The 13,193-nt window shown below is 27.9% G+C and overlaps 1 protein-coding gene across 1 annotated transcript in view; it reads left to right on the top strand.

Moving 5' to 3' along the window:
- Nucleotides 1–343: 343 nt before the first annotated feature.
- LOC108546669 (uncharacterized) overlaps nucleotides 344–13,193 on the top strand; it is a 38,731-nt gene continuing 25,881 nt past the window's right edge. The window contains exon 1 of the mRNA XM_017898879.1: nucleotides 344–413. Within this exon, the coding sequence (XP_017754368.1) occupies nucleotides 344–413 (70 nt within the window). The remainder of the gene's footprint in view (nucleotides 414–13,193) is intronic.

The following is a 13,193-nucleotide window of genomic DNA, read 5'->3' as shown; positions in this document are numbered from 1 at the left end:
AAGATACCATGGCACAGTATCATCGGACAAACATCAGAACGTCAATCGCAGTGGTAAGTGCATTAACAGCTGCTAATATAGGTGGTGGTTTACCAGTCGGAAATTAAATTAAGATCTTTTTAAATTTACTTAACAAAGTTACTACATTAATAGACGTTAATAACATTACTATATAAATTTAGTAAAAATTAGTAACAACATTACTAAATTTATTTACTTTAAATTTTACTATTCCTTTATTTAAGTTAGACACTTAACAGTAATTATCAGTTTTCTTTTTATACTCATCTGTGTAGGGCTCGTGACAAAGATCGAACTGGAGCTGGAGGAAGCTCCGGACGACATGATCCTCGTTGGATCGATGCCATCCGAATTGGACGTCACCGGTGAAATCAATTCGACCTATCCGGACGGTGAGTTGAAAATCTCGCAAAACCCAAGAGACGCTGACCCTCGTTGCTGCTAATTCGAAAGTCACGCGTGAGCTACGGTACGTCTAACCATTTTGAATCGGGAGATCCCGGAAGATTTGCTGAACCTTTTAAACTTTACGGTCGCGGCGCTGCGATCGATTTTTTCCTCATTCATCGTGCCACCGCGTTTAATTAAACGAACGTGCTTCAATTTGCATATCCATGCTCGATCTGATGCACATTGTATGGGTGATTCTAAGGATCGTTTCGTTAGAAATTGAAACCTAATTTCAACACGTGAAACAGATTAAGGGTTAATGGAGATTGACGCGTTTGTTATTGGATTTATTACATAGAAATTTAAATTGGCGAATTAAATGCAGGTGACTGTTTCAGTTCTTATCTTTAGTGACTATTTTGAAATTTTATTGCGTTAAAATGATATCATGCACATAGCCTTATTAAAGACTAACCCTTTACAGGTGTACAAGTTGAAAAATTTTCTGCTATAAGGCTGATGATATTTTTCTAGTAATAAGTAAGACATCGTATAATAACTAACAGGTAGAATTATTTAATTTCGATACCTCGCACACTGTTACATAATCTTAAATTTGATATATTAATTAATATCGAGCTTCGAAATTTTATTAAATAGCGACTGAAGGGCGCCTCTCGAGTGTAAAGGGTTAATGAAAATAGATGTATTTATTATTGCATTTATTTATTAGGATTACAGGTTTAAAATATAATGTAAATGATTATTTAATTTTATTTAACATTACCATTCGAAGGGTCTCGCATTAAAATAATGTCGTGTATTAAAAATTCTGAATGATATTGCATTTATTTTTTAATGATAGAAATTAAGGAATTAAAAGTAATTTTGTTATTACTTTCTCAAAATTATTGTAGTATTTTCTTACATAAATGCAATATTACATGAAAAATTCAGTCTACATTCAATTTAAAGAATATTAATCATAGAAAAACAATGCTTGTCTTACGTGAATTGAGGTTATGTTTAACTAACTGGAATTTCTTATTTAAGACAGGTATAATAGGAATACCTGAACGAAAAAGAAAATATTCTTTTTTCGGTAGAAAATTAGTACATAAATTTGATTAGCTATCGTCACTCTGCCATCGTACTCTCAAATTATTCTGTTTACGAGGTTATAGAATCCCTCCAACTAGATCAACACTAATGCCATCTGTCGTTCATCCGATCGTTGCACTCGTGCAAAATGAATTCGATTGCTTTCAACAAGCAATAGTCAGATATGCAAATAAATTAATGATTAATAACAACATAATTAGTTTTATTTGAACTGATATTTATAAATAATATCTGCAAACATAATTGAAGCATGTACTTACAAATACAATATATTTCGAAAATCTTATTATCTTTAGATATAAATCAAGATCAATGCATTATTTGTTGACTTTACTGAAGTTTCTTAAATTTAAGGAACAATAACAAACAGACAAATTCAGTTTCAAATAAAATTGGGTAAATAAAGTACATAATATCGAGAAGGCTTTGCCAATTAGAAAATTCGGTTCGAGTAATAAAACTGCAATCAAAATTAATGGCTTTAAAGGTTTACGGGTCTATTTAACGTATGCACAGCTAAAATCCTTGTTAATCCTTGAATTACCATTCGTAAAGTTCGTTTTACAATCGTTCCTTAAAATAAACGACGATATATATATCTATTAGGTTTTTCGAATAAAACTAAAGTACATTTAATTTAACTTTTTCCAAATGAAATACATTTAGTCAAAATAATTTCTATTTAATTTTATGTACGTCTTTCTCCATAATTCACTGTTAGCTCGTTAAATTATATATATTTTTTAACTTTTCCCAAATAAAATATAATACATTTCTTCAAAATAACTTCTATGCGATTTATATTATAATTTATATCGTATATATTATAATAAATATACAGTATATTATAGTATATATATTTTTTAATAATTCATTATTAGGTTGTTAGTTAAATTTGTATATTTTTCAAGCTACAGCTGCGATTCATAACTTCCATTTTCTACCTTCTTTTACGAAATGTTTCCTCTATTACATTTTAAAATTTCTGTGTTTTATTAAAAAATTCTTCATCATGATTTCTATGGTCTCATTATCTTCAAATAAATACTCGTATCTTTTTTATTACTATTTATGAAAATGTTATAAGAAGGATGCGAAATTTAATGAAATAGTTCCTTCTATTTTTTTTATTGTTACTATATTCGTTTCGGAAAATATTTATAATTTGAAAAAGACTAATTTATTTCCATCTACAAAAAGAAGTTAAGGAACAAAACAATCATTTGTTAATTTTTGTTTACTTCTTATCTCCATAGTTATATACATAGATTTAAATTAAAAATACGTTTTGTACAAGGTACTGGAAACAAACTTATTGTTTATTGATGCATAAGATGTTATTCACTTAATTTCATTTTTGATTTTAACCTATGTATCATAAATGATAAAGAATACACAAAAATTTACAAATTATTATTTTGTTCCTCTACTTTTATTAGTATATGCACTTACACTTCATAAATTAAACAAATTCAAATTAGTAACATACAATATTCAACTTCAAAATATATTACCAAGAGGAAAATAAATACACGAATGTCAAAATACACTAATTTTTTATATTCTCAAATTTAATAACTTTTTAGCGAGTTTTACATTCTTTTCAAAAAATAAAATGGTCGCGAGAAGTGTCTCAAATATTATTTTCTTAACTTGCGATTAGCGAAAGAGTATAATTACAGATAGGAGACCTAAAAATAATGCAAAATATTCTCATGATAGCTATTTAGCGTTTAAGATTATAATTACGTTAATGTCCACTTAGTTCATACATGCTGCTTGTCTATTGCATGTGTAGGTCAATAATGGTATAATAACGGAACTATGGAACTTGTAAATCCATTAGGGTTTCGAACGTTTTTGTGATCAGTATGTTAATGAACGAAGTGAACGAGACAGTGACTATTGCTGATTATGACATTAGGTTTCTTCCCTTTAAAGCGAAAGCTTGGTTTGCATATTAACTACGTAAACGAGTTTTGGCAGCATATAGCGCCTGGCCTGGTATGATCTGATTTTCTTTTGCAGATGCCGCGGCATATTGCACATGAACATAGCTATACTCACAATTCGTTTACGTTTTACGTGGAATTTCTGGAATTAATTTTTATTTACCTCGAATATTATAATGAAAAAAAAAATGAAGCTTAATAGAATTATAAAGATAATAGAATTCAATTATCGTTGTTAATAGTTGGCTGTTGATATCGATTTGTTTAATTATCCTACTCTCAGATTTTTCATTATTTTATTATCATTTATCATAATTTATTATTATTATTTCTGTGACTATACTAATCAATGTTATATATCAACTTAGATTTGATTTTTATATTAGAATATTACAAAATATTTACAAACAAAATTTTTACAAACAAAATGTAATTGCCTTTAATATGCAAAATATAATAATTATTATTTTAATAATTATTTTAATAAACAAGGTTTAGTGACTTTTAATAAACAGTAATTACGTACAATATAATTAAGTGAAATGCTATAGTTACAACAGTATCCAATAGTCATAATCAATTATAGTTCTTAATTTTATATATGGAAATAAATAACGTTTTCTAGTGCACTTATTTCTGATTATTAAGTAATGTTAGAAATTATTCATTGCATAGTATGCAGTCACTTACATATTATATTTTTATTATATTTATTACTATTTATTAACTTTTATTAATGTTTTAATAATATAGTATTTAAATAATAATGGAAATATTGTATTATTTATAAATCAAAAAAATGTTCTTACTCTTATTTCCACTCCTTCCACTTTGACATGAAAATTTTTTGGTTCAGGATTATCTTTTTGCTATACTCGAAAGCGACATGGCCCTCAGCAACCAAACTAGAAATTTACATAAGAGGTAGTACTCGAGTGGCGGGAAATATCTGTTAAATATTAATTACGAGAGGGCAAATATTGTCAGAAATTCCCAAAGCAGTTTACACTTCGACTTACATACGCTTTCCCTTTTTGCTTTTCATCCCAAAACACTCTCGTTTTCCCTTCCCTCTTCATTCACTCATTCCAGTTACCTCTATAATTACACAGAGGTCTTTGACATTTCAGTTTCAAGTCGCTTCTACGCTCACACAGCGTACTAATTAATTTGGATTATCCGAAATACCACGTGTAATCCAACGCTACGAATCTAATCTCAAGAAACCTACTACTATTACTAATAATGAATATGAAGCTATATCAAATTTAGGTACTATCCATGTACAATAAGACCCGTTTATTTTTAATATTTTTCTATTTTTCTTACGTGGAGGAAATCTTCAGAGATACTTTGACTTCCTGGAGAAGAAACCAAAGTTATGTGAGATTTTTGCTCACTAAAATCCCCACGGTAGCCATCTTCAACGCGCTGAGGTAGCGTCAGGAACTTGAATCGAAGACAACCGGTGCTTCCAAGTACAATCTAACTCTCCATGGAGTACTGTTATTTCACATGGTTACGTTTCAGCTGTATTGCTTCTATCTTTGATGCTCTTCAAGTCCATACTTTGAATTTCAATGGCATATTCTGATATAGCAGTATATTTGTCTTATGTTAAATAATTAATACCTATCCTATGTTAACGTCAGTGCTTTGTTCTTTTATTCTTTTATCATTTTCTTTGTCACACGATGCAATATAATTTTATTCGCAGGTGTGATACTTCTAGCCAATAATGAAAATTCGAGTGGTTAGTCTGTAGGATTATGTTCGATGTTAGGGAAACTGGACTTATTATACTGTGGTCAATGTTCCTTCTAATTGCTAACTTAGTGGATTCGTACTAAATAGTAGGTTAAATATAATTGGAAATTCGTAAATTAGATCATGTCGTGGCTAACAAATTAGTAACTATCTTAGACTTTGAGGTCATTCTTCAAGTTGCACAACAATTCTGACCAGTTTGGTAATGCAATACCTGGCTCTGTAATGCGAAGACCAGATGGGAATTGAGGCTAACAAGGGGACGTCGTGGCCTGGATGAGCGCTTTCTGATTGAAATTGTATTTAAAGTTTCTGGGCCAGTTTGCATAACCAAATTTTAAAATACTAGCCACTAATGGCCATCTATTTTTCTGAGAAATTGTAATACTTCCCTTGTGGTGTACATTAATTAATCTAATTAACGATTGTGATGAGAACAAGTAAGTTGGTGAGTAATTTTCGAAGTTCGACTTTGCATAAATAAAATTTAAATTATCGGTTATAAAATATTTTTAAAACTGGTAACTATATAATTATTTTAAATAGAGAGCAAAGAAGTATATTGTATAAATTAATAAGCACCATATAAGGTATTTTGCAATAGAACGGAAATTTTTATTAGGCAAGTAAAGATGTTGCTTTGTTAATTAATACCCGAATAAATGAAATGTTAGAGAAATTAGAAGAAGTATGATATATTTATGTTTTATATTTAGTATGTAATATATATGAATATATTTTAAAGATTAAGATAATTTTCGAAATCCTAACATTCATCTGAAATATTTTTTCTTATTACTTATATTTCAAACTGTATTTAATTAAAAAATTTAAAGTTAAATAGTTTGTTAGCTCATATCTTACAAATTGGTATATCCACAATTCCTAACCTCAATACCATATATTAATATTACAAACGTTTTATGTAATGTATTCATTCAAATTCCCTCCTCAGATATTCATATTTTCACTATTTCACTATTTACACTGTTTTTCACTCTTCAGCTTTTTATCCAATTTCTAACCTCAATCTTTTTCAACGTTCCTAAAAGACAACAATCAATTCCCAAGAGTTTACTTTATTATTCCTGTTCTTGTCATACCATATCTGCCTTGTTACACGTCTGACGTTACCCTTTGTCTACCTCACTACTGATCCATTTCCTATCTATCGTTCGTATTTCATCGAAACGTTAGCTTTGGCTTTGAGAGAATCACTAGTATCGTGCAAACTGCGATCAAACTACCGATCTCACATGGAATTCTTTATTTATGTTTCGGTGCTTGGCTGAAATTTAGTGCTTTGAGGATTATTCACTGTTAGGATAACCTATAATTTGTAACGACTAAGATGAAACATGATAGCATTACTATCATGTAAATGCAATTTTTCACTATTTAAATTGTCCACTATTTAGAATAATATATTTCTTTTTATCATGCTTTCCTGCATTTTTATGTTTCTTTCTTTCTAAATAAAATCAATTTTGTTTGTTAATTTCATACACGAGTTTTTTACATTTGTGGTAGTTCATGATGTTATAATAAAATTACAATAAAATTGGCGCGAAGAGTGTAAATATTTTGTTTGTACTAAGTTAAAAGGCACACCAAAAAGAGCGTCAATTGTCGAAACCAAATAGGAGATAGAGTCTAACATATTTGGTGTCAAATGACATGGTGATCACAAACATGGTGAATATTTGGTCTGTTGCTGTAGAGACATATCCATTAAGGGTACATGCCCGCCATTTTGAGCAAGTAGATATTCGCAGTAGGTGTTCTTATAAGATGGTACTCCTGCAACATGTTAATTTTATATTTCTGTTGTTTAAAAAATAAATAAAATTCATTATTATATTCTGTTATATTATAAAAAGTCTTATTTATTTATTTCTAATCTTTTTCATTCTTAATTTCGTATAATGTAAAATCCCTTTAACACAAAACCTCTCGTATTATACGTAGACCTGTTGTATGTATAAAATTAAATGAAATAAATGTAATAATGTTTTTAAAAAATGTGTATTAATATAAATACGCTTTTTTACATTTACAGTTATTATGTGTATCTCTTACATTATAAATATTTAAAATATTACGAAAAAAATATTTAGATAGTTATAAGTATAGTCAGGATTTTATCACAAACAACTCAACGTATTCAAAAATTTGAGTATTTTAAAAAAAGAAGTATGAGGTTCACAAATAATTAAAGAAATTTTACTCTTGTATTGTACTTTATTTTTTGCTATTGTCACTAATACTATTTCCCCTATAGTATAAAATAATTAATACAGGAAAAATTAATTTGAAAAATTTACTTATTAAATAATTTTAGTAAATGAATTAAAAATAAGTGTTAGTAATTAAAGAAATTTTACTCTAATATTATATTTTATTATTTTACTACTGTCACTAATACTATTCCACCTATATTATACAACAGTCATTATAATAAGAGACGATTACCTTTGTATCAAAAAATGTGTTTATTCTCATTAATTATTTAGCTTAGTTTATTTTTTAATTATTAATTATTTTATTCTTATCAAATCTCTTTAATAATTCGAATACTGAAAGTTATAAACACTGTATAGTATGTTTCTACAGTATGGAAACATAATCCAAAGCGATAATCTGGATAGAAAGACGTTAATTAAATTTTGAACTATAAAGTTGCAAATTGACAAAGTTAGATTTTGATAGCATCTAAAAGCTGGTTTATTATCTTTATGAACATGCTGTGCACGTAATAAATAAGATATTTTATAATTCAGAGCGGAAGAGTAGTTTCAACGTTCGGATAACGAGAAAGAAGTTTGCATATAATTAACTTTAACAAATGCTTACTTAAATTATTTTTGATACACATGTTTTAACTAATATAACATTTACATAAAATCCAATTCCATTCTATTACTTATATTTCACAGAAAAATGTTATATTTAGCTAATATTAATTAATTCGATCAAAAATTAATTACGATAGTCATCAATTAAAATGAATTAATTTTTAATTTATTATTTAGTATTTGATTTATCATTAATTAATTGAATTAATTTATTGTTATATTTTTTAATTTACCAATGTTATATTAATTCATGTTTTTTTATTTTTACTTCTGCTTATTTTAGTATACTTTATTAATCCAAGTATTTACAACTAATACCTAATTGAGCACAGAATCCTTATCATGATTAGTGGCTTTGTGATAGAACAATCTGTAAATTGCAGGAAGTATAGGTTTCGTATAAATGGTAATATGGCCCAAAATGACTGTGCAACAGGTCCATAAATATCAAGCATACAGAAGCATTATAAATTCACTAGTACTTTATACTTTTAGAAGCTTAATACTGTTAAAATAAATTACTCGGATAAATAAACAAACTATGGCTGAACTTTAGTTAACGTTAAAATTATCGATTAATTTAGGTACACATTACAAGTTAATATTTGGAATGAGTTCAGAGAGAAAATGGCCTGTGTTGCATTTATTGAGAAACTATACATAGAAGCATCAAGTGAATATCGATACCTTCATAAAAATACTAAATAGTTATCGATACTTTTGATACCTAAGTTTTTAATACTATTCGATTCTGTATCACAATTTGCATACTGATATTGACTTAATATCGATCAGATGATTACTGATACCTACTGCATGGTTGAGAGTTTATGATGCTACAGTTACTCAAAAAATGATCGAGCGAGACTAAGAGAAATCGCGAATTTTTAATTTTATTTAGTTGAATTTAGTTATAAATAAAATAACATTTCGTTATATTGAATAAATTGCTCTTAACCTTTGAATTTATACAGAAAGGAATTTTCTCATCGTACACTCGGCTTTCAAGTATCTTAATCATTTCTATGAAGAAAGAACATTTCGGATGGAATAAGCTGGAATTTTCTCATCGTACACTCGGCTTTCAAGTATCTTAATCATTTCTATGAAGAAAGAACATTCCGGATGGAATAAGCTGTTGAATGACTAACGATTCGTTGGCCCTTAGTCACTAGAAAGGCCTGGCTGATAAACGCAGACCAATTTCAGAGTCCAAAAACAATTGACTCATTCCTACTTCCACTAAGGGTCAATGGTCATCTTTGTCCCACCAAAAACTAACATTATATAAGCACCTACAAAATTTGCGAAAGGCCAGTTTCAGTTTTAATTTTTTCCTCTCCGTCGACTTGTATTTTTCCAATATAGCCTTGTTGCTAGAACCCGTATTGTATATTGAAATCCGGGTTCCAACAAAGCTGTAACAGCTTATGTGCTGTATATACGTAATAATAATAAAACTTGATGAAACTGTGATGAAACTAAATAAAAACAATATAATTACGTTCCTATATTTAAAAAGAGATCAGAATTTGGTCTAAAGCAGCTGTACATTTTCAGTAACTGTAAAAATTATCTGAAAGAATGTGAAATCTGAAAAACAAGAAAATTATTAAAAATTATTTTGGATATCTGAATAGTTTTAGTGTCGTTGTAAAAATCATTTCCCAGAGATAAGATATAAATTAGTCTTGTTCTAAAAATATGTTCTTTCCCTTTAAACAATTTTATATCCCATGAAGTGAAATGTATTATATGTATGATTGTTTTGCTATTAAAAACAATTGTATATGAAGTCATTAAAATTTTTCCAGCAGTAGCTATAAATTATTATAAATATTTTATTATTAAAAATAAAAAAGAAATGGTTTTCCATATAAATAGTTTTATGTCATAAAAGGATTACGTATCGTGGTATCAATAAAATGTATAAAATATTTTCCATGACATTCTATATTTTTAAATTTGGACCAATACTCGTGGTCAATTCGATTGACTTACTCTGTGTCACCGATGTATCTATTATGATCTAAAACGGTATTAGGCTTGAGTATACAGCATGGAGTACGTAAACGAGATAACCTAAATTGGTCTACCACGTCCTGTCCATCGATTCAGGAATATCCTATTCAGTATAGCTCTTACAGTGACAAACATACACTTATAATCAGGCCAATGGTCGAATTTACTTTATAACCTGTTTCTTGCATGTACTAACAATTATTCAGGGTGTCTCAATGGACGTTAGTACCTTGATTATCTTTTATACTGTAAGAACAATAAATACATTGCTCAAACAAATAATATTTAGTTCCAAAGGATCATTATATATTCACATAGACCTTTTTGTAGATGAAGTTATGTAAAAGATGTGAAAGTCATTTTTGTTCTTTTTAATAGCAGCCTATTTTTTAATTTATTATTTGGTAGCAGCTCTCAAGACGAACACAAATATGTATAATTTAATATATGTTAGGTCAGTCAGGGTGCAAATATAATTGAAAAGATAATCGAGATAGTAGTTTTTACCGTGACACCTTGTATATGTAAGTGATCGAAGTAAAAAATTTCAAAGAAACGAGTTTATTATTTATTCTGTGTTTTATTCGTTTACGTTACAATAATTTATTATATTTACATTAACAGAACACAGAACTTGCTATTTGTAGTAAAGATGACGAAATAATCAGCAAAATTCTGTGAAGCAGGTCCCATATGTTATGAGACACCCTATATATCTGTCAATGTTAGTTTACAGATGTTGGAAGTATAGCTTTCGTCAAGTCATTTTCATTTGGTGGGTTGACTGGAAAAACATTTCGACACTATTTTTAGCACAGTAATAGAACTTATTTTGGATCTTCCTAGGTCAGCATGTTTGGACGAGTATAACGCAGTATGTCTCGTTGTATAGTGTTCTAGAGGTTGGTAATAGGCTACAGTTCATGACTGCTGTTATAGTGAAGTTTATGCGTTACTATTACCCGTGTCACGAACTAATTTCATAGTTAGCGTTTAACAGCGGTTGTTATCAAAATTTGGATTTTGTTTTGTATTACTATGCTAATTTCTTCTGACTATAACCCACAAACCTAACTATATCACAAGATAATTCTTTTAATATTTCGTTCTAAATAATTATCAATGCTTCAACATGTATAGTGTATTTCATTACATTACAAAAGCTTTAACTATACTTCTCAAAATTTCTTGTGCATATATAGTATGTACTATTTGTATATTATTTACGTACTATATTTGTACATACTATATACGATAGCATATATACTTTTAGCATTATACTATTATATAGTATAGTATATATAGTATTTACTAATGCATATTACACTATATAATACTGCTAAATGTATATATGCTATACTATGTAATACTGCTGTAATTATTATATATTATATTTGCATAAAATACAGTTATATTTGTATTATTATATACTATATAATAATCTTGCCATATAATATATTATAAGTACTATACTATATTATATAGCAATATTGTACTTTATCATATACGATATTTTTAGTTTATTATATAAAAATATGATAGTTTATTATACTGTAACAGAAGCTGTATTATACTATGCATATACATAAGTATAGTAATGTTGTTACACTATAACATATACTTATTACGTTATAATAAAATTTGTACTATACCACGTACAAATATATTAATATTACACTTTTATATACTTATACTATACTTAATGTATATTTATATTCGACATGATTTATTTCATTTATGTTTGGATACTATATATTTTTTTTTTTGATACTATGCTTAAAAACATCAATTTTTCTAAAAAATTATTGCTTCTTTAGAGCACTATTCTTAATGAAAATAGATCAGACATTTAAATTAATTTTACTCTAAAAGAAAACCATGCAAAAATTAATATACAGAGGTTTTAGTCACATTTGTTATGAAGATTTTTAGTAGGATAATATTTTTTAAAATAAAGATAACACACCTAACAAAAATTCTTACATTTCCTCGTTACTATGTCCAATATTTTGCTAGTACTAATACTGTTTACATTTTGAAATACGAAGGATTAACAGATCCTTGAAATGTTAATGAGTGCTTAAGTGATGCATGAAATACCTTCATCAAGCTGCGTACATATTTTTATCGTGACACAGATCGTTATGAAAGCAGTATGCTGCTTCGTGTCTACACTTTGCATTCGAATCAAGCCTCCAAGACTACCAGCACTCGTTTAACCCAAATCACACACATCAGAGTATCCATGAAATTAAGGGTGGCTTCGAACCTAACTCTCGATTCTCGAGACATTGAAAGATTTCGAAACTTCTGAAATTTTTGATAGTTGAAGCTATTGAAACTCGAGATACTGTCTTTGTTTTGTAAGAGAAATTTCTTCTTGTCTTTCACATCTGTCCTTATTGACCAGTTGGATAAAATACAAGCAAAAATATCATATAAAAAAATATTTAACTAAGATTCTTGTTCAGAGAGATATTAATATTCGAAATTTTTCCAAATCTAATTTATTTTTTTTTTAGTAAAGATATTGGATGTACTGATACTCTTTTAGAGATTAATTTCGGAAATTTACATCGTGTTTCGAGAACTTTGAACCATGAAAAAGGTGAAATATTTATAATTTTTGAAACTCGAAAATTTCTGGTATTTCAAGGGATTTTTGTGATTTTGGTGTTTCAAGAAGCATGAAGTGTTTGTAATGATCATTAGACTAACAGTATAGTGACGAATATATAAATTCTTTATAGTACAGACTTTTATTATATTAATATACAAGGTCTTTGTAGTCTAGATATTTCCTATAATATTAAATATATTATGAATCATAGGTTGAATTAAGTGTTGAGTTAAATAAAGATAAAATAAAGATAAAAAAAAAAAATAAAGAAATATGTTAATTATTCATATTGTATAAATATTCATATTGTTAAATGTTTTTGTACGTAGATGTGTAAAAGGCACATGAAAGTCACAATTTTTAAAAAATATTATAGAAGTATATAAATTGTAATATATAGATCAATACTACTTGGTGTCCTCTGTAAAAATGGTTAAACCATGT

This window comes from Eufriesea mexicana, unplaced genomic scaffold (genome assembly GCF_001483705.2).
Source record: "Eufriesea mexicana isolate 0111107269 unplaced genomic scaffold, ASM148370v2 scaffold745, whole genome shotgun sequence".
NCBI classification, from domain to species: domain Eukaryota; kingdom Metazoa; phylum Arthropoda; class Insecta; order Hymenoptera; family Apidae; genus Eufriesea; species Eufriesea mexicana.
The sequence above is the reverse complement of the archived record's forward strand: the minus strand, read 5'-3'. Positions and strand labels throughout refer to the sequence as shown.